The following is a 20,060-nucleotide window of genomic DNA, read 5'->3' on the forward strand; positions in this document are numbered from 1 at the left end:
CTTTTCCCAAAGGATTCATGCTCCCCCCGACACCCCAAGTACAATGGGACAGTGAAGCCAGAAGACTGGCTCACCGATTACACCACAGCCATTGGCATCACCGGTGCCAATCGTCGTCTCGCCGTGCGCTATGCACCGCTCATGCTCCAAGGGTCGGACCGCAGATGGTTGAACAGCCTGCCGACGGGCAGCGTGAACGCATGGGTGGACTTCGAGGAAGCCTTCATCCGCAACTTCACGGGGACCTACAGAGCGACCCGGCCGCCCTAGCCAGCTCGCCATGTGCGTGCAACGGCCTACGGAGACCGGTCGCGAGTACCTCGCATGCTGGACCGAGCTCCGGAACAGCTGCGAGGGCGTCCATGAATTCCAGGCGATCCAGTACTTTGTCAACGGGTGCTGAGACGGCACCCTACTCAAGAACAAGCTCTTACGCTCCGAGCCGACCACCATGGCCGCGCTCATGGTGACGGCGGACAAGTACGCCAACGCCGACTCCGCCATGAAGATCCAGGTGGCGCTGGATGAAGCCGGCAAGGCGAAGCCGGTTCCCCCTCCGAAAGCAGCCGGCGAAAGCAGCCGACAACAGCATCACCAGAACAACAAGCACAAGGCCGACCAGCCGGCGCCGCATCACGACAACCGGCTCGTCGCGACCACCGAGCCCGCAGCGGACCTAGCGGCGAAGCGACGGCAAACCAGCAAGACGGCATGGCAACCCGCCATGAGCTTCCAGCAGATGCTCGACGCCCCCTGCAAGCACCACAGCGGCGCAAGACCCTCCATGAACACGCTTCGGCAGTGCGCCATTACCAAGGGCATCATGAGGGGCGACGTCCCGCCCCCTCTGTCTCAGGCTCCGGGCGCTGGACAGCCGCCACCTCCTCCACCGCCGCCTCCAGCTGGCGGCGCGATGCGCGATGACGCCAACCTGGACTAGAACGCGGCCTACGTCGTCTTCACCACCCTCGGCGACGACAAGCGCAGCAAGCGCCTCCTTTTCCAGGAGATGAACACCATCGTCCCGGCCAAGCCAAAGTTCATGCATTGGTCGGATCGCCCGATCACCTGGACCCGGGAGGATCACCCGACAGTCATGCCATGTCCGGGTGGTTACGCCCTCATCCTCAACCCCACCATCATCGCGCGGCGCACATGCAAGTTCTCCTGAGTCCTCATCGACGGTGGCAGCAGCATCAACATCCTCTACCGTGACACGATGATCAAGCTCGGCCTCAAGGCCGAGGACCTGGAGCCGACCCGGACGATCTTTCACGGCATCGTGCCCGGCCTCTCCTGCTCCCCCATTGGCCGGGTCAGGCTAGACGTCCTGTTCGGTGACAGCAGCCACTTCCGACGTGAACCGATCTGGTTCGAAGTGGTGGACCTGTCCAGCACGTATCACGCGTTGCTGGGCCGGCCCGCGCTCGCCAAATTCATGGTGGTTCCCCACTACGCGTACCTGAAGATGAAGATGCCGGGTCCCAAGGGCCTCAACACCATCACCGGCGATTACCGCAAGACCCTGGAGTGCGCCCGAGACGGCGCCAAGTTGGCCGAGTCACTGGTCATTGCAGAGGAGCGGCGCCAGCACGACCGGATCGTCGCCCTGGCAGGCGAGGCCTCCGCCGCGTCGATCCCGACCTCGAACCCGGGCGACGAGGCTGCCTTCAAGCCCTCCAAGGACATCAAGAAAGTGAAGCTCAACCCAGAAGACCCCAGCTGCAGCAAGTACGTTGTTGTAGGCGCCCGCCTCGACAGCAAATAGGAAGGCGAGCTCGTTGACTTCCTCCGCGAGAATCGGGATATCTTCGCATGGACCCCCAAGGACATGCCGAGTATCCCGAGGAAGTACGCCGAGCACAAACTTCACGTCTGCAAGGACGCCAAGCCCGTCCGTCAACCTCTATGACGATTTTCCGAAGAGAATTGAAGAACTGAGGGAGTCCTGGATTAGGGGGTGTCTGGATAGCCGGACTATACCTTTGGCCGGACTCCTGGACTATGAAGATACAAGATTGAAGACTTCGTCCTATGTCAGAAAGGGACTTTCCTTGGCGTGGAAGGCAAGTTTGGCGATACGGATATGTAGATCTCCTACCATTGTAACCGACTCTGTGTAACCCTAGCCCTCTCCGATGTCTATATAAACAGGAGGGTTTTAGTCCGTAGGACGAACAACAATCATACCATAGGCTAGCTTCTAGGGTTTAGCCTCCTTGATCTCGTGGTAGATCTACTCTTGTACTACCCATATCATCAATATTAATCAAGCAGGAGTAGGGTTTTACCTCCATCAAGAGGGCCCGAACCTAGGTAAAAACATCGTGTCCCTTGTCTCCTGTTACCATCCGCCTAGATGCACAGTTCGGGACCCCCTACCCGAGATCCGCCGGTTTTGACACCGACATTGGTGCTTTCAATGAGAGTTCCTCTGTGTCGTCACTTTTAGGCCCGATGGATCCTCTGATCATCAACGATGATGCGATCCAGGGTGAGACTTTTCTCCCCGGACAGATCTTCGTATTTGGCGGCTTTGCACTACGGGCCAATTCGCTTGGCCATCTGGAGCAGATCGAAAGCTACGCCCGTGGCCATCAGGTCAGATTTGGAAGTTTGAGCTACACGGCCGACCTCCGCAGAGACTTGATCTTCGACGGATTCGAGCTGCAGCCGAGCGCGCCGCACTATCACGATGGGCATGATCTAGCTCTGCCGCCGAACAGTGCCCTGGAGGCCGCACCCGCATCAGCTCCGACCCTTAATTCGGAGCCAACTGCGCCAATCGAGGATGGGTGGTTGGACACCGCCTCGGGGGCTGCAATCTCTACGGTGATCGAGCCGAATACCAGCCCTATTCTCTGCGAAGCCCGTGACTCCAAGGAGCCAGACTCCTCTCCAGACTCCGAGCCCTCTACGCCCCTACCGATCGAACCCGATTGGGCGCCGATCATGGAGTTCACCGCCGCGGACATCTTTCAGCACTCGCCCTTCGGCGATATTCTAAATTCATTAAAGTCTCTCTCTTTATCAGGAGAGCCCTGGCCGGACTATGGTCAGCAAGGTTGGGATGCAGATGATGAAAAAATTCAAAGCCCACCCACCACCCACTTCGTAGCCACTATCGATGATTTAACCGACATGCTCGGCACTGGAAAGCCACCTCGTTGTATGATATATACATGGTGGACACCCCAAAAGAAGGCAATGGCGATGGAACAGCGGAGGATGACCCCTCCAAGAAGGAGCCTAAGCGCCGACGTCAGCGGCACCGCTCCAAATCCCGCCAAAGCAAAAATGGTGATTCTGGCACGGGAGATAATAACACCCCAGACAGTGCCGAAGACAACCACCTCCAGCAAGATTCAGCACAGGAGGATGGAGAAGCCAGCCCTCATGAGAGAGCGGCAGACAGAGAGGTCGAGGACGATAATTATATGCCTCCCTCCGAAGATGAGGCAAGCCTCGGCGACGATGAATTTGTCGTGCCGTAGGATCCCGTCGAACAAGAGCGTTTCAAATGCAGGCTTATGGCCATGGTGAGCAGCCTCAAGAAAAAACAGCAAAATCTTAGAGCTGATCAAGATTTGCTAGCCGACAGATGGACTGAAGTCCTTGCGGCCGAAGAGTATGAACTCGAACGCCCCTCCAAGAGCTACCCAAAGCGCAGGTTGCTACCCCGATTAGAGGAGGAAGCACCTAAACCTACATCACCAGCGCATGATGCAGCCGACCGGCCACCCCGTGGCCGCGACAGAGAGGCCTCTCGGCCCTCCACTCAAGCCCCAGACCTGCGAGATATATTGGAGGACAAGGAAAGGCAAACAAGATCGATCTACGGATCGCGTGGGCGCCCCACGACACGTGACAGTAATCGTCACTCCGGATACAGTAAATCCGGCCGGGCCGAACACAGTAGACAAAGCTCGTTTGAGCTGCGTCGTGATATAGCCCAATACAGAGGCGCCGCACACCCACTATGCTTCACAGATGAAGTAATGGATCATCAAATCCCTGAGGGTTTCAAACCCGTGAACATCGAATCATACGATGGCACAACAGATCCTGCGGTATGGATCGAGGACTATCTCCTTCATATCCACATGGCCCGCGGTGATGACCTACACGCCATCAAATACCTCCCCTCAAGCTTAAAGGACCAGCTCAGCATTGGCTTAACAGCTTGCCAGCAGAATCAATTGGTTGTTGGGAGGACCTGGAAACCGCATTCCTCGATAATTTCCAGGGCACTTATGTGCGACCACTAGACGCCGATGACCTTAGCCACATAATTCAGCAGCCAGAGGAACCGGCCAAACAATTCTGGACATGGTTCCTAACCAAGAAAAATCAAATCGTCGACTGTCCGGACGCAGAGGCCCTAGCAGCCTTCAAGCATAACATCCGCAGCGAGTGGCTTGCACGGCACCTAGGACCGGAAAAGCCGAAATCAATGGCAGCCCTCACCACACTTATGACCCGCTTTTGCGCGGGAGAAGACAGCTGGCTAGCTCGCAGCAATAACATGACTAAGAGCCCTGGTAATTTGGATACCAAGGACAGCAGTGGCAGGTCGCGTCGCAACAAGCAAAAGCACCACAGTAATGGCGACAATACTGAGGATACGGCAGTTAATGCCGGATTCAGAGGCTCTAAACCCGGTCAGCGGAAAAAGCCATTCAAAAGAAATACTCCGGGCCCGTCCAGTTTGGACCGAATACTCGACCGCTCATGCCAGATACATGGCACCCCCGAAAAACCAGCCCATCACACCAACAGGGACTGTTGGGTGTTCAAGCCAGCAGGCAAGTTAAATGCCGAAAGCAGAGACAAGGGGCTGCATAGCGATGACGAGGAGGAGCCCCGGCCGCCGAACAACAGTGGACAGAGAGGTTTTCCCCCACAAGTGCGGATGGTGAACATGATATACGCAACCCACGTCCCCAAGAGGGAGTGGAAGCGTGCGCTAAGGTACGTATACGCGATGGAGCCAGTCGCCCCAAAGTTCAACCCATGGTCTTCCTGCCCGATCACTTTTGATCGAAGGGACCACCCCACTAGCATCCGTCATGGCGGATTCGCCGCATTGGTTCTAGACCCAATTATTGATGGATTTCACCTCACTAGAGTCCTTATGGACGGCGGCAGCAGCCTGAACCTGCTTTACCAGGATACAGTGCGGAAAATGGGCATCGATCCCTCGGGGATTAAACCCACTAAAACGACCTTTAAAGGCGTCATACCAGGTGTAGAGGCCAACTGTACAAGCTCAGTTACACTTGAAGTGGTCTTCGGATCTCCAGATAATTTCCGAAGCGATGAGTTAATCTTCGACATAATCCCGTTCCGCAGTGGCTATCACGCACTGCTCGGGCGAACCGCATTTTCCAAGTTCAATGCGGTACCGCACTACGCATACCTCAAGCTCAAGATGCCAGGCCCTCGAGGAGTCATCACGGTTAATGGAAACACCGAACGCTCTCTCCGAACGGAGGAGCATATGGCAGCTATCGCAGCGGAAGTACAAAACAGCCTCTCAAGGCAATTCTCCAGTCCGGCCATTAAACGTCTGGACACCGTCAAGCGCGCTCGGAGTAACCTACAACAAGACCGCCTGGCACGTTCCGAGCAAGCGTAGCAATGCGGCCCCAACTCCAGCCCTCGCGAACTTGCGAAACCAGTGTTGCGCGTACATAACTACGCTCTAGAGATACCATGGGCACAGGGGGAGGGGCACCATCACGGCACGCCCGAAACGCGGCTTAAACCGCACTAGGGGCTGCCGATTTCTTAACTTTCTCTTATTTTCATGACTCCATTCTTCGGAAGGCTTGTCCGGTAGTAAAAATTACCGCACAAACGATACAACCAGGGAAGCAGAAAGCTACGCCGCACTATGGAACTCTAAGGTGGTCTCTATAACGAGCAGTATACCTGTTTCACATACCATTCCGCAGCTCGCCCCTGGAAAGGACATGTTAAATAGTCCCATCTTTTGCTTATTGCACTATTTGTATCGTTCTGCATTGAACGCAACTTTTTTAAATAAACAATGCATAGCTTCCGTCTATTATTGCATTACTCTTTTTTACGAATATATGTTCATTAATGACATGTTGCACCCGTACACTTTGGTACGGCAAATACGACAGGCACTTAAGTACCCCATAATACGGTGCGAGAAGTCCGAACACTTTCACAAGTGCGGCACCCCGAACTTATAGCATTATATGCATCGGCTCCGAATCATGTCTTGGGTCAATAGTTGGGTTTGCCTGGCTCCTATGTTTTGGTACCTTACATTCCGTTATATCGGCTAAGGTAGCACTAGGGGAACTACTGCGATTGTGACCCAGTTGAGCTAGGCTAAGCACTTCAGTAGAGAAAGCTAAAACTGACCGTCATGATGAGGCGAGAGCTGGTCTCTGTTCGAGAGGTTTTCGAGTCCCTAAAGACTTATGTCGCTTAGAGTGAGGAGTCAGCTTTGTCCGGCCTGGGCGTGGACAGCGCCCCGAACTCGGTCTTCCGAACACTAGGGGCTTCGCCGAAATTTAAAATTATAGAATTCTATGGCTAAGTGAGAGTGTTCAAGCATTATAGTCCGATTGCCTTGTTCGTTGTGTTGAGCGCCTCCCTCGAAGGATGCAAGAATGGGAAAAAGAGCACTCATGTTTGTCCCGAACACCCCAGCACTCGTGGCATGGGGGCAGAAACCGACGACTCGCCATCTCTCAAATTTGATAAACGGCCGCACAAAAGGTAATATTTTAAATTCAAAAGTGTTCCTTAGTGCATATGAACAAGTTTTCAGCGTACAGGATCACAAATGCGAGTTTACTCAAAAATTACATCTTTGGAGCATTCATCCGCTATAAGGCGGGCACCCTTCAGGACGCCCTCATAATACGCTTCCGGGACGCGATGCTCCTTGCCCGGCGGCAGCCCGTCCTTCACCAGCTTCTCCGCATCCATCTTGCCCCAATGCACTTTAGCACGGGCACCTTCGATGCAGATGGAGTGCTTGATTTCTTCAAGCCGTGGATAGGCATCCACCAGCCGCCTCACCAACCCGAAGTAGCTCCCAGGCAGAGGCTCTCCAGGCCAAAGCCGAACTATGAGGCCCTTTATGGCCTGTTCGGCCACCTTGTGGAGCTCGACCATTTGCTTCAGCTGGTCGCTCAAAGGCACCAGGTGTCCGGCCTCAGCATACCGAGACCAGAACACCTTCTCCGTCAAGCTCCCCTCCTCGGATCTGTAGTAGGCGGCGGCATCAGACACACTGCGGGGCAAATCTGCGAATGCTCCTGGAAAGTTCCGGACTAGGGTAAGTAATAAGTAATTCACTTTCACGTGCTTGCTTTGCATAATGAATGCCTTACCCGCCGCTATCTTCTACATCGCTTCAATTTCTTGGAGGGCCTTCTGGGCTTCGGCCTTGGCAGACTTCGCGCTTTCGAGGGCTGCCGCAAGCTCGGACGATTGCGTCTTTGAGTCAAGCTCCAAACTCTTGTGTTTTTTCACGAGAGCCTGGAGCTCTTTCTGCACCTCCTCCACCCGCGCCTCCTGCTTCCCTCTCTCTGTGCGCTCCGCGGCTGTTCTATTTTTGGCCTCGGACAGCGCTTCCTTAAGGGTTGCCACCTCGTTCGTAGCCCCTATAATAGCACGTTGATCCTGTCATTTTTTGCAACCACATCTTCTCTATATACTTGCGCAAGGTATTACTTACCTTCCTTCTCCTCGAGTTGCCTCTTGGCATGGCCGAGCTCTTTCTCGGACCGCGCGAGGTTTTGCTTCAGCGTATCCACCTCCGCAGTCAGTGCGGCGGAGGCCAGCAGCGAAGCCTACATACGCATATTTACTTGATTATGTTAGACTCCTGTGAATGTTCTTAGATCCTCTATTCGGCTTTTCTTTCCGAACGCCGAACAGAGCATCAGGGGCTACTGTCTATGCGGTAATATTTTTTCATATTATTTACTTACCTCAAAGCCTGTTAGAAGGCTGGCACAAGCTTCAGTCAGTCCGCTTTGGGCGGACTGAACCTTCTGGATCACCGCACTCATAATAGTGCGGTGCTCCTCGTCGATGGAGGCATCCTTAAGCACCTCCAGCAAATTGTCCGGTGCCTCCGGTTGGACGGAGGTCGCCGGCTCGGTAGGCTTGCTCCTCTTGGAAGGAGGCTGCCTAACGGAGTCCGGAACCGTTGAAGGTTCTGGCGCGGTGTCCGGCTCCTGTTGTGACGCCACCTCAGCGTCGTCCGTAGGGTGGGGGAGGTAGCCGTCGGAAGCGAATTCACATCCGACGAATCCATGGAACCGCTCGACGACACGTCGAGCTGGTCTTTGGGTGGACTGCATAAACATGTTCGGCGTAAGGAAAAGCTATGCAATGGAGCAATACTATGAATCACTCTGGTATTCGGATACTTACCATTTCGCCAGGGGCTTGGCCCTGAGCGGCCACTCCTCTTCGCCGTCGTCGGCGTTGGTGGAGTAGTCCGGAGGATGGGTTTTCCCCTTCTTGGACCCTTCAGCCTCCCCAGTTGGGGCGGCCTTCCTTTTCTTCCCTCCCCCCGCTGGAGGGGGAGAGGTCTCTTCTTCCTCCTCCTCGTCTTCACGGGAGGAGTGCGTCTTGGAGTCATCGGATGATGAATCTGACACCTCCAGGCGCCGGGCACTCTTTCGACTCCCCGTGGCCGTCTTCTTGGCCTTCTTCTCCGGCACCACATAGGGTGCCGGAACCAGCAGCTTCGCCAAGCGAGCGTCCGCTGGGCCTTCGGGCACAGGAGCCGGATAGTTGATCTGTCCGGACGTCTCCTGCCAATCCTGTCAAAGGTAAGGGAGCTTAGATCCCGCATGGAGTCAAACTATGAAAAACTAATACCCTATAAAAGGTAAAAACAGCTTACCGCACTAGCGTGACGCTGCGTGCTGAATCCGCTATCCTCGGTAGCGGATGCGGGGGCCTCGGCGCCCTTGAAAAGCACCTTCCAGCCATCTTCGTACATCGTGTCGAAGAGCCTGCTCAGAGTTCGGTGCTGCGCCGGATCGAACTCCCACAGGTTGAAAGCCCGTTGTTGACATGGGAGGATCCGGTGGATGAGCATAACCTGGACTACGTTGACAAGTTTGAGCTTCTTGTCCACCAGGATTTGGACGCATGTTTGGAGTCCGGTCAGCTCTCCTTTTTTACCCCACGACAGGCCTGTCTCTTTCCAGGAGGTGAGCCGCGTAGGGGGTCCGGATCGGAACTCGGGGCTGCAACCCATTCAGGGTCGCGCGGCTCGGTGATGTAAAACCACCCCGATTGCCACCCCTTTAGGGTCTCCATGAAGGAGCCCTCGAACCATAGGACATTGGGCATCTTGCCCACCATGGCGCCTCCGCACTCCGCCTGGGTGCCGCGCACCACCTTCGGCTTGACATTGAAAGTCTTGAGCCATAGGCCGAAATGGGGGCGGATGCAGAGGAAAGCCTCGCACACGACGATAAACGCTAAGATGTTGAGGATGAAGTTTGGGGCCAGATCGTGGAAATCCAGGCCATAGTAGAACATGAGCCCTCGGACAAATGGGTGGAGAGGGAAACCCAGTCCGCGGAGGAAATGGGGGAGGAACACCACCCTCTCATGGGGCCCGGGGGTGGTGACGAGCTGCCCCTCTTCGGGAAGCTGGTGCGCAATGTCGTTAGACAAGTATCCGGCCTTCCTCAGTTTTTTGATGTGTCCCTCTGTGATGGAGGAGACCATCCACTTTCCTCCCGCTCCGGACATGGCCGGAGAAGGTTAAGGTGGGGTGTGCGGACTTGGGCACTGGAGCTCGAGTGTGCGGAAATGGATGCTTGAGTGTGCGGAAATGGATAGGCAAAGGAGGAAGAAGCATGGATGAAAAGGTGGATCCTTATCCCCTTATATGGGCGGACGCGACTATGCGTCCCCACCAGCCTGGTAAAACTCGCTTATCTCCCAAGCGCCGTAATCAATGGCGCGGTTGGGTTACCCACGCCCGTATTGATGAGAATCCCGGAATAAGGGGACATGATCTCTGCTTTGACAAGACGTGCCAAGGAAACCGCCTCGCTAAACGCGCTGAGGTGGGACAGTAAAACAATTCGAATAGTGACTTGGCCGTGGTGTGATGTCACGCTACGGAATACGTCAGCAGATTAGATTTGTGTAAATATTATTCTATCTATGGCAATATGTGGAAACTTATTTTGCAGAGCGGGACACTATCCATGTGTTCAAAATATTCTATGAAGTACTTGGCGGAGGAACCCGCCTTGCAATGCCGAAGACAATATGCGCGCCAGACACGTCGTCATTGAAGCCTGGTTCAGGGGCTACTGAGGGAGTCCGGGATTAGGGGGTGTCCGGATAGCCGGACTATACCTTTGGCCGGACTTCTGGACTATGAAGATACAAGATTGAAGACTTCGTCCCGTGTCCGGAAGGGACTTTCCTTGACGTGGAAGGAAAGCTTAGCGATACAGATATGTAGATCTCCTACCATTGTAACCGACTCTGTGTAACCGGAGGGTTTTAGTCTGTAGGACGAACAACAATCATACCATAGGCTAGCTTCTAGGGTTTAGCCTCCTTGATCTCGTGGTAGATCTACTATTGTACTACCCAGATCATCAATATTAATCAAGCAGGAGTAGGGTTTTACCTCCATCGAGAGGGCCCGAACCTGGGTAAAAACATTGTGTCCCTTGTCTCCTGTTACCATCCGCCTAGACGCACAGTTTGGGACCCCCTACCCGAGATCCACCGGTTTTGACACCGACAAGAACCATTGGTGAAGTGGTCGCCAAGCTTCTGGCGGCCGGCTTCATAATGGAAGTGTTTCACCCCGAGTGGCTGGCCAACGCAGTCCTCGTCCTGAAGAAGAACAAGACCTGGCGCATGTGTATCGACTACACCAGCCTCAACAAGGCCTGTCCCAAGGATCCGTTCGCCCTCCCGCGGATCGACCAAGTCATCGACTCAACCGCCGGGTGTGAGCTCCTGTCCTTCCTGGACGCTTACTCCGGCTACCACCAGATCAAGCTGGACCCGGCCGACGCCCTGAAGACATCCTTCATCACGCCCCTCGGGGCGTATTGCTACGTCGCCATGTCGTTCGGCCTAAAGAATGCCGGCGCCACCTTCCAGCGCTGCATGTAGAAATGCCTGCTGCCGCAACTCGTCCACAATATACACGTGTACGTGGACGACATCGTGGTGAAGACCAAGCAGCACCTCACGCTCCTCGACGATTCGAAGGAAACATTCACCAACCTCCGTGAATACAAGGTCAAGCTTAATCCGGAAAAATGTGTCTTCAGCGTTCCGGCCGAAAAGCTACTCGGCTTCCTCGTCTCGGAACGCGGCATTGAGGCGAACCCGGAGAAGATCAAGGCCATCGAGCGCATGCGCAAGCTGGCTTGGTTGCACGATGTCCAGAAGTTCATCGGGTGCTTGGCCTCGGTCAGCCAAGACCTCAAGCGCATGCTCGACACCGCACCAGTCCTGGCCGCGCCGACCGACAAGGAGCCGCTATTGCTCTACATAGCCGCGACTCCACGGGCGGTCAGCACGGTGCTGGCGGTCGAGCGACCGGAAAAGGGCAAGATCCAAGCCGTCCAGCGCCCAGTCTACTACCTGAGTGAAGTGCTCTCCAACTCCAAGAAGAACAACCCGCACTACCAGAAGATGTGTTACGGCATGTACCTCACCGCCAAGAAGCTGAAGCAATATTTCCAAGAGCATGTTGTCACCGTGGTCAGCACGGTGCCTATCGGAGAAATCATTGGGTTCCGGGACGCCTATGGCTGGGTTGCCAAGTGGGCAATCCAGCTAGCCAGCCACACCATTCTCTACGAACCCAGCACCTCGATCAAGTCTAAGACCCTAGCCGACTTCCTCGTCGACTGGACCGAGACCCAGTACTTGCCACCGCCTCCCGAGTCGACGCATTGGCGCATGCACTTCGACGGGTCCAAGATGCAACTCAACTTACGGGCCGGCATCGGACTGTCGTCCCCGAAGGGCGACCGGCTCCACTACGCGCTCCAGATCCACTTTGCCGCCTCCAACAACGTCGCTGAGTATGAAGCCCTTGTGCACGGCCTTCGGCTTGCCAAGGAACTCGGCATCTGGCGCATCCTATGCTATGGCGACTCGGACCTGGTGGTACAGCAGTGCTCCGGTGAATGGGACGCCCGCAACTCCAACATGGCAAGCTACCGCTTCCTCATCCAGAAGCTGTCCGGATCCTTCGAGGGCTGCGAGTTCCTCCACATCCCATGCGCGGATAACGCAGAAGCCGACACGCTCGCCAAGATCGCCTCGTCAAGACAAGCCATCCCATCTGGCGTCTCCCTCGAGCACCTGCGCAAGCCGTCTGTCAAGCCATCACCGGACTCCGAGTCTATCCACGTTCCAGACAACCCGGCCGCACCTCAACCCGGCCCGGGGACTGCTCAACCCGGCCTGGGGACTGCTCAGCGCAGCCCGGGGACTGCTGAACCCGGCCTAGGGGCTGCCCAGCTCAACCCGGCCACCATCGACCCAGACCTGGCCGTTGCCACACCCGACCCGGGGACTGCTCAACCCGGCTCGGGGGATGCTGACTCGGAACCGACCCTGGTGGCCGTCCTCGCCGTGGTTACGGCTCCATCCTGGGCCTTCCCAATATCAGAATTTTTGGAGAATGGGGTTCTCCTCATGGACGAGACCGAAGCTCGGCAAGTGCAGCGTCGGGTGTCCTCCTACAGCATCATCAACAACGAGCTCGTCAAGAACAGCTCCACCGGCGTGTTCCAGCGCTGCGTCGAGCAGGAATGTGGCATCGACATCCTCCGCGACATACATCAGGGCGAGTGCAGGCACCACGCCGCATCACGATCCCTGGTGGCCAAGGCATTCCGCCACGGTTTCCACTAGCCCACGGCCCTCAAAGATGCCGAGTTGCTCATCCTCGGGTGCGAGGGATGCCAGCGCTTTAGCAAACACAGCCACCAGCCGGCGTCAGCATTCTGCACCATACCGATCGCCTGGCCCTTCGCAGTCTGGGGACTCGTGTAACACCCCGGATGTAATTTACCTTATCTATACTCTAACTCTTGCCGTTTCCGACGCTAAGTTATTTTATTTCTCCGTTGTCGGGTTTTTGTCTCCGTGTGTTTTGTCTTTGTCATGCATCTCATATCATGTCATCATGTGCATTGCATTTTCATACGTGTTCCTCTCATGCATCCGAGCATTTTCTCCGCTGTCCGTTTTGCATTCCGGCGCTCCTATGCCCTCCGGTGGTCCTTTCTACCTCTTTTCGAGTGTGGGTGTTAAACATTTCCGGATTGGACCGATACTTGTCATGCGGCCTTGGTTTACTACTGGTAGACCGCCTGTTAAGTTCCGTACCATTTGGACTTCGTTTGATACTCCAACGGTTAACCGAGGGACCGAAAAGGCCTCGTGTGTGTTGTAGCACAACACCCTTCCAATTTGGCCCAAAACCCACCAAAACCTCTCCCATCGTCTAGAGCATTCGATCATGATCACGTGGCTGCAAACCGCACCTCATTTGGAGCTCCCTAGCTCCCTCTACGCCTGTATATAGACCCCTCATTCCAAATCCCGGTCTCCTTCCCCGAAACCCTAAAATTTCCTCTCTGCGCGGCCGGACACGTCCGCCGGCCGCCGGACACACCGCCGCCACCACTCAGCTCACGCCACCTATTGCCGCCTCTTTCCTCCCGCTGCCGGCCCGGGCAGGCCCGCACCGGGTCCTCCAAGCCCATCGGGAGCCGCCGCCGCTTGGCTCCTCGCCCGCGCCGCCCGAACCTCGCGCCACGCCGCCCTCTGTCCGCCGCGCCGCCGCCGCGCCATATCGGCCGCCGCCTCTCTCCTCATCGGCGGCGCCGACCCGACCCCACTGCGGCACCTCGCCTCCCCGCTCCGGCGCCGCCCCGCTCCGGTCACCTCCGTCGTCATCCGTCGTGGTGCCGCCTCTCCTTCCTCCTCCTCGGAACGGCAAGTCCGGCGACGACCTCGGCAAGTCCGGCGAACAGTGCTCCCTCCGGCGATCCTCGAATTCCATGCAGCCCCGATCTGGATCTCAGATCCAAAAATCGCGGGTTGACTTTTGCTCTGAAACCCTAGTTTCTTTTGCTTACTTTGACATGCCATAACTCTGCAGCCGTAGCTCCGATTTGTGCGTGTAGCATATCAAAATGTTCCTCTCGACGAGTACATCATTTCATATCATTGCATTATTTTCATTTGAGCTCATCTTGATGCCCGAAATGCTGTTGGAAGAGGGCTATGTGAGGAATTTGTCAGATCTGTTTCAGCAAATGGCATTTTGCCATTTTTGCCATGATTAATGTGTGCATGCTATGAGTCAATCGATGCTCAGTAAGGATGTTTTATTAACAGTGTGGTGCTCTATCCATACATGTCCTTGTTTGCATTTATGGTGCACCCTAGCTTGAGTCAATCGAGATCTACTTTTGCTTTAAATTGATCCTAGCAAATTGTTGAAATGTTTAGCGATTTTGCCGAGGATGTTGCCATTGATCCGTGCATGCTATGTTGTTGTTATTGCCATGTCTAGCTGCTATGCCATGTCTTCTTCATGGGTGTATGCTTAGTTTGTCATGCCATGCTCTGCAGTGAGTGCTTCGAGCTCGTAAACATGCCTACTTGCTAATCCATTTTGCATGCTCCAGTTTTTTCTCTAAGTCCGAATCTTTTTATGTTTTTGCTATGTTCACATGCTTGTAATTATATTTTCTGATCCCTTTTGGCTCAAGGTTACTAAGGGACTTTTGTTAAGTGCTTTGAGTAGCTTCATGCCATGCCTTGCTTTGCCATGTGAAGTTCCTGTAGCATGTAGTTTTCATGCTCTAAAGTGTACTTCCTGATGATAAATTCCAGACTTGTGTTAATTTGCACTTTTGCCATGCTTGTTTGAACATGTTAATGGATGAATTAGCCGTAGCTCAGTGTTCATCTTTTGTCAAGATTCATGAGTGGATCCCTGCCATGTATTCTGTGGTCATGTTTGAGTGCTGTAGCATATTTATCTTGATGCATTTAGTTGGTCACTTGTTGATTATCGCAGACCGGTGCCATATTTGTTTTGCTTGCCATTTCCAAACCGTGCATCCGATTCCGGTGATCTTTATATCGATTTCAACCAAAATCACCTCACCTTTCCAGTGGGACTCTTGGAGTTCCAAGGTGAGGCCAGGTTCAATCATTCCTTGTCAAATCTTGCATATGCATCACATACCGCATCCCGCATATCATACCATGTTTGCATCATGTTGTTTGAGCATTGCACATGGTTGATTGTGTTCCGTTTTCCTGTTGTTCTTGTTTGGGTAGAGATAGGAGACGAGTTCGTGAACGAGGAGCTCGTTGAGTTCGCTTACGAGGATCAAGGCCACTCTGACAACTTTGCAGGCAAGATGACCATACCCTCGAAATCACTTCTATCTTTGCTTGCTAGATGCTCGCTCTTTTGCTATGCCTATGCTATGATACCTACCACTTGCTTACCATGCCTCCCATATTGCCATGTCAAACCTCTAACCCACAATGTCCTAGCAAACCATTGTTTGGCTATGTTACCGCTTTGCTCAGCCCCTCTTATAGCGTTGCTAGTTGCAGGTGAAGATTGGAGATCGTTCCTTGTTGGAACATTGTTTATTGTTGGGATATCACAATATTATCTTGTTTATCTTAATGCACCTATTTACTTGGTAAAGGGTGGAATGCTCGGCCTTATGCCTGGTGTTTTGTTCCACTCTTGCCGCCCTAGTTTCCGTCATATCGGTGTTATGTTCCCGGATTTTGCGTTCCATACATGTTTGGGTCATAATGGGAACCCCTTGACAGTTCGCCTTGAATAAAACTCCTCTAGCAATGCCCAACCTTGGTTTTACCATTTGCCACCTAGCCTCTTTTCCCTTGGGTTTCCGGAGCCCAAGGGTCATCTTTATTAAACCCCCCGGGCCAGTGCTCCTCTGAGTTTTGGTCCAAACAGAGACACTTACAGCACCACCTCGGGGAAACTTGAGGGTTGGTTTAGTTGTACATAGTATTCATCTGAGTGTGCCCTGAGAACGAGATATGTGCAGCTCCTATCGGGATTTGTCAGCACATTCGGGCGGTGTTGCTGGACTTGTTTTACCATTGTCGAGGATGTCTTGTAACCGGGATGCCGAGCCTGATCGGATTGTCTTGGGAGAAGGAATATCCTTCGTTGGCCGTGAGAGCTTGTGATGGGCTAAGTTGGGACTCCCCTGCAGGGATTTGAACTTTCGAAAGCCGTGCCCGCGGTTATGGGCAGATGGGAATTTGTTAATGTCCGGTTGTAGATAACCTGAAACTTAACTTAATTAAAATGAACCAACCGCGTGTTCTAGGATCACTTCTTGATCATAGTTGTCATAGGAGTCCGGGAAGTGAACATGGTGTTGGAGTAACGCTTGACATAGGTTGTTCTAGGATCACTTCTTGATCATAGTTGTTCGTCCGTGCTTTGCCTTCTCTTCTCGCTCTCTTTTGCGAATAGGTTAGCCACCATATATGCTAGTCGCTTGCTGCAGGTCCACATCATACCTTGTCTTACCTATAAGCTTAAATAGTCTTGAAGTGACTCATAGATTGCTGAGTCCCCGTGACTCACGGATTACTTCCAAACCAGATGCAGGGACCGATGATACCGTTCCAGACGATGCCCTTGAGCTCAAGTGGGAGTTCGATGAAGGCTCTCGCCGTTACTACGTGTCTTTCCCACATGAACAGTAGTGGTGCCCAGTTGGGGCGATCGGGGACTTTGTTGCATGTGGGGGTTGATCTTTATTTTGGTACCGTAGTCGGACCATGAGTGTATTGGATGAATGTATTGTTATTCATGTATTTGTGTGATGTGGCGAGTGTAAGCCAACTATGTATCCTTTCCCCTTTTAAATATTTTCATGGGTTGTTGTGAAGATTACCTTACTTGCGACATTGCTTTCAATGCGGTTATGCCTCTAAGTCGTGCTTCGACACGTAGGAGATATAGCCGCATCGCGGGAGTTACAACTCAACATGGTGAGACCCTTCAAAACCGCTTGAGGCGGCATGACGCACTTGTTGGTGGCAGTGGTCAAATTTACCAAGTGGAACGAGGCAAGACCAATCAAGAAACTGGACGGGCCAACAGCCGTCCGGTTCATCAAAGACATAGTGGTGCGCTACGGCATGCCAAACAGCAACATCATCGACAACGGCACCAACTTCGCCAAGGGCGCGCTCGAACAATACTGCTCCGTCTCCGACATCCGCCTCGACCTGGCCTCTGTTGTGCATCCGCAGTCCAACAGGCAGGTCCAGTGGCCCAATGGACTCATCCTGTCCGGCATCAAGCCGCGACTCATCGAGCCACTCATCCGCTCACCCGGTAGCTAGCTTGACGAGTTGCCAGCCATTCTCTGGAGTCTACACACCACGCCGAATTGGTCGACCGGGTTCACCCCGTTCTTCCTCATCTACGGAGCCGAGGATGTCATCCCGACCGATGCCGAGTTCAACTCGCCGCTCGTCGCGATGTACACGGAAACCAAAGTCAAAGAAGCCCGCAAAGATGACGTCGACCTGCTCGAAGCAGCACACCTCCTGGCGCTCAATCGCTCGCCATCTATCAACAAGGCCTGAGGCACTACCACAACAAGAAGATCAAGCCCCTCGCGTTCCGCGAGGGCGACCTCATCCTCCGACTCGTCCAAGAGCAGGCAGGACGACACAAGTTGTCCCCTCCATGGGAGGGCCCATTCACCGTGAGCAAGGCCTTGCGCGACCGCAATGCCTACTACCTCATCGATGCACACAAGTCAAGGAAGCGCAAGAAGGACACCACCGGTGAAGAAACGACCCGGCCGTGGAACGCGGAACTCCTCCGCCCGTTTTACAGTTAGCCGCACAAGCATATGTATCATCGCCTTTTGTAAACGCATGAAACTACGGGGTTCCCGAACAAGACTCGGGGGCTGCCTTTTGTCGACCAATTTATTGTGTCCCTGTTTCCTTGCATCACTATACCACTGAACCCGACCACCGGTCCGACTCGCTCGACCCGGGGGCTCGGGGGCTGGCTGGCTCGGTCGCCACCCCGCTGCCTTTCTTGGAGATTCCTGATAAAGTTAGGATGTCGCGGTCCCCCACTTCGCCCTAAAGCCACAGATCCAGCTTTGGCTGTCGGCTGGCAAGCACAACGGGCCAAAGCTCCTTTACTCTTCATACACTAAGTCAAAGGCTGCCGGGTCGATCAACCCATCCCACCATTCATCAAATGAACAGTCGCACGACCAGCTGCTCGCCAACCGGCTTCGCCGGATTGCCGCCAGCCGGCCTAGTGGGTGTTTCGCTCGCACTCAAATGTTTCGAGGAACCCAAGTCCTGCGCGCTCCTCTCAAACAACCAAGCTCCTTGTCACGGACCGGAGCCTCGGCCGTCTGACTCGCGGGGGGCGGGGAGGTTTGAGACAGGAAAAACGCATGAAATCGGTCCAAAAACGGAAGGCAAAAAAGCAAAAGAACCCACGACATCCACACAAATATTTAAATAAAGGCCCACGGACCGAGTTCATTACACCCTAAAAACACCCAGTGGGTGGGTGGACCTGCTATTTAACAAATTCTACAAAGTGTCTCAGGCATATCCAGCACCGCGTCGCGACGTCGACAGCTCTCCCCTGGCGGCCTCCGGGTCTGCCGTGGTGCCGGTGTCCTCCTGAGCACCCGCGTCACGGTAGACGCCCGTCTCCTCCGAGCTCCCCTCCAGATCATGGACGAGCAAGCTGTAGTCATCACCGTCCACGGCCCTGCCATCTTCTGTCCGCTTCGGATGGAACTCGTCGTGGAAGGCGAACTCGGCGATGTAGCTGGCCCGGGAAGCGATCCGGCCGGCTTGCTCCTGCAAGTGCTGCTCCGAACTGGCCCGCTGGCCCATCAACACGTCCAGCTGCAGGTCCGGATGCTAGAACAGTGCGAACCGGAGCACCATCTCAGCACCAGCGCGAGCGGCGGAGACACGCCACTCGCCAAGCCGGTCCGGCCCCATCTCCAACCAACGCACCAGGTGCGACAACTGTTGGGGATCGTAGCATAAATTTAAAATTTTCTACGCATCACCAAGATCAATCTATGGAGTCATCTAGCAACAAGAGGGAGAGGAGTGCATCTATATACCCTTGTAGATCACGAGCGGAAGCGTTCAAGAGAACGGGGTTGATGGAGTCATACTCGTTGTGATCCAAATCACCGATGATCCTAGCGCCGAACGGACGGCACCTCCGTGTTCAACACACGTACGGAGAGAAGATGTCTCCCGTGCCTTGATCCAGCAAGGAGGAGGGAGAGGTTGAGGAAGAGAGCTCCAATAGCAGCACGACGGCGTGGTGGTGGTGGAGCGCCAGTACTCCGGCAGGGCTTCGCCAAGCTCTTAACGGAGGAGGAGAGGTGTTGGGAGGGGAGGGGATGCGCCTTTGATGTGGTATGCAGCCCTCCCCTTGCCCCTCTATTTATAGGGGAAGGGGGAGGGGGCCTGGCCCCCTCTAGATGAGATCTAGAGGGGGGGCGGCAGCCAAGGGGAGGGGCTTGCCCCCCAAGCAAGGGGGGCGCCCCCTCTAGGGTTTCCCCCCAACCCTAGGTGCATGTGCCCAAGGGGGGATGCGCCCAGCCCTCCAAGGGCTGGTTCCCTTTCCTCTACGTCCATGAGGCCCTCCGAGAGAGGTGGCCCCTCCCGGTGGACCCCCGGAACCCCTCCGGTGGCCCCGGTACAATACCGATATGCCCCCGAACTTTTCCGGTGACTGTATGACAACTTCCCACATATAAATATTCACCTCCGTACCATTCCGGAACTCCTCGTGACATGCGGGATCTCATCCGGGACTCCGAACAACATTCGTTAATCACATACAAGTCTTCCTAATAACCGTAGCGTCATTGAACCTTAAGTGTGTAGATCCTACGGGTTCGGGAACCCTGTAGACATGACCGAGACAACTCTCCGGCCAATAA

The 20,060-nt window shown here is 54.5% G+C and overlaps 3 protein-coding genes across 3 annotated transcripts; all 3 read left to right on the forward strand.

The window, feature by feature from the left end:
• The first annotated feature begins 1,219 nt into the window (after nt 1-1,219).
• LOC147990129 (uncharacterized) lies at nt 1,220-1,768 on the forward strand. Its single transcript, XM_087537209.1, has one exon. It carries the CDS (start codon nt 1,220-1,222, stop codon nt 1,766-1,768), a length of 549 nt encoding a protein of 182 aa, XP_087393335.1.
• A 9,068-nt stretch (nt 1,769-10,836) lies between these two features.
• On the forward strand, nt 10,837-12,927 carry LOC147990130 (uncharacterized). The gene is made up of 3 exons (XM_087537213.1): nt 10,837-11,162; nt 11,328-11,696; nt 11,769-12,927. Exons 1-3 carry the CDS (start codon nt 10,837-10,839, stop codon nt 12,925-12,927), a joined length of 1,854 nt encoding a protein of 617 aa, XP_087393339.1.
• A 4,194-nt stretch (nt 12,928-17,121) lies between these two features.
• LOC147990131 (uncharacterized) lies at nt 17,122-17,954 on the forward strand. The gene is made up of 2 exons (XM_087537219.1): nt 17,122-17,440; nt 17,689-17,954. The coding sequence occupies exons 1-2, from the start codon at nt 17,122-17,124 to the stop codon at nt 17,952-17,954; spliced, it is 585 nt and encodes a 194-aa protein (XP_087393345.1).
• Nucleotides 17,955-20,060: the final 2,106 nt, after the last annotated feature.

The sequence above is a fragment of the Triticum urartu genome, chromosome 1A (genome assembly GCF_056163025.1).
Source record: "Triticum urartu cultivar PI428250 chromosome 1A, HENAU_Tu73, whole genome shotgun sequence".
NCBI lineage: Eukaryota > Viridiplantae > Streptophyta > Magnoliopsida > Poales > Poaceae > Triticum > Triticum urartu.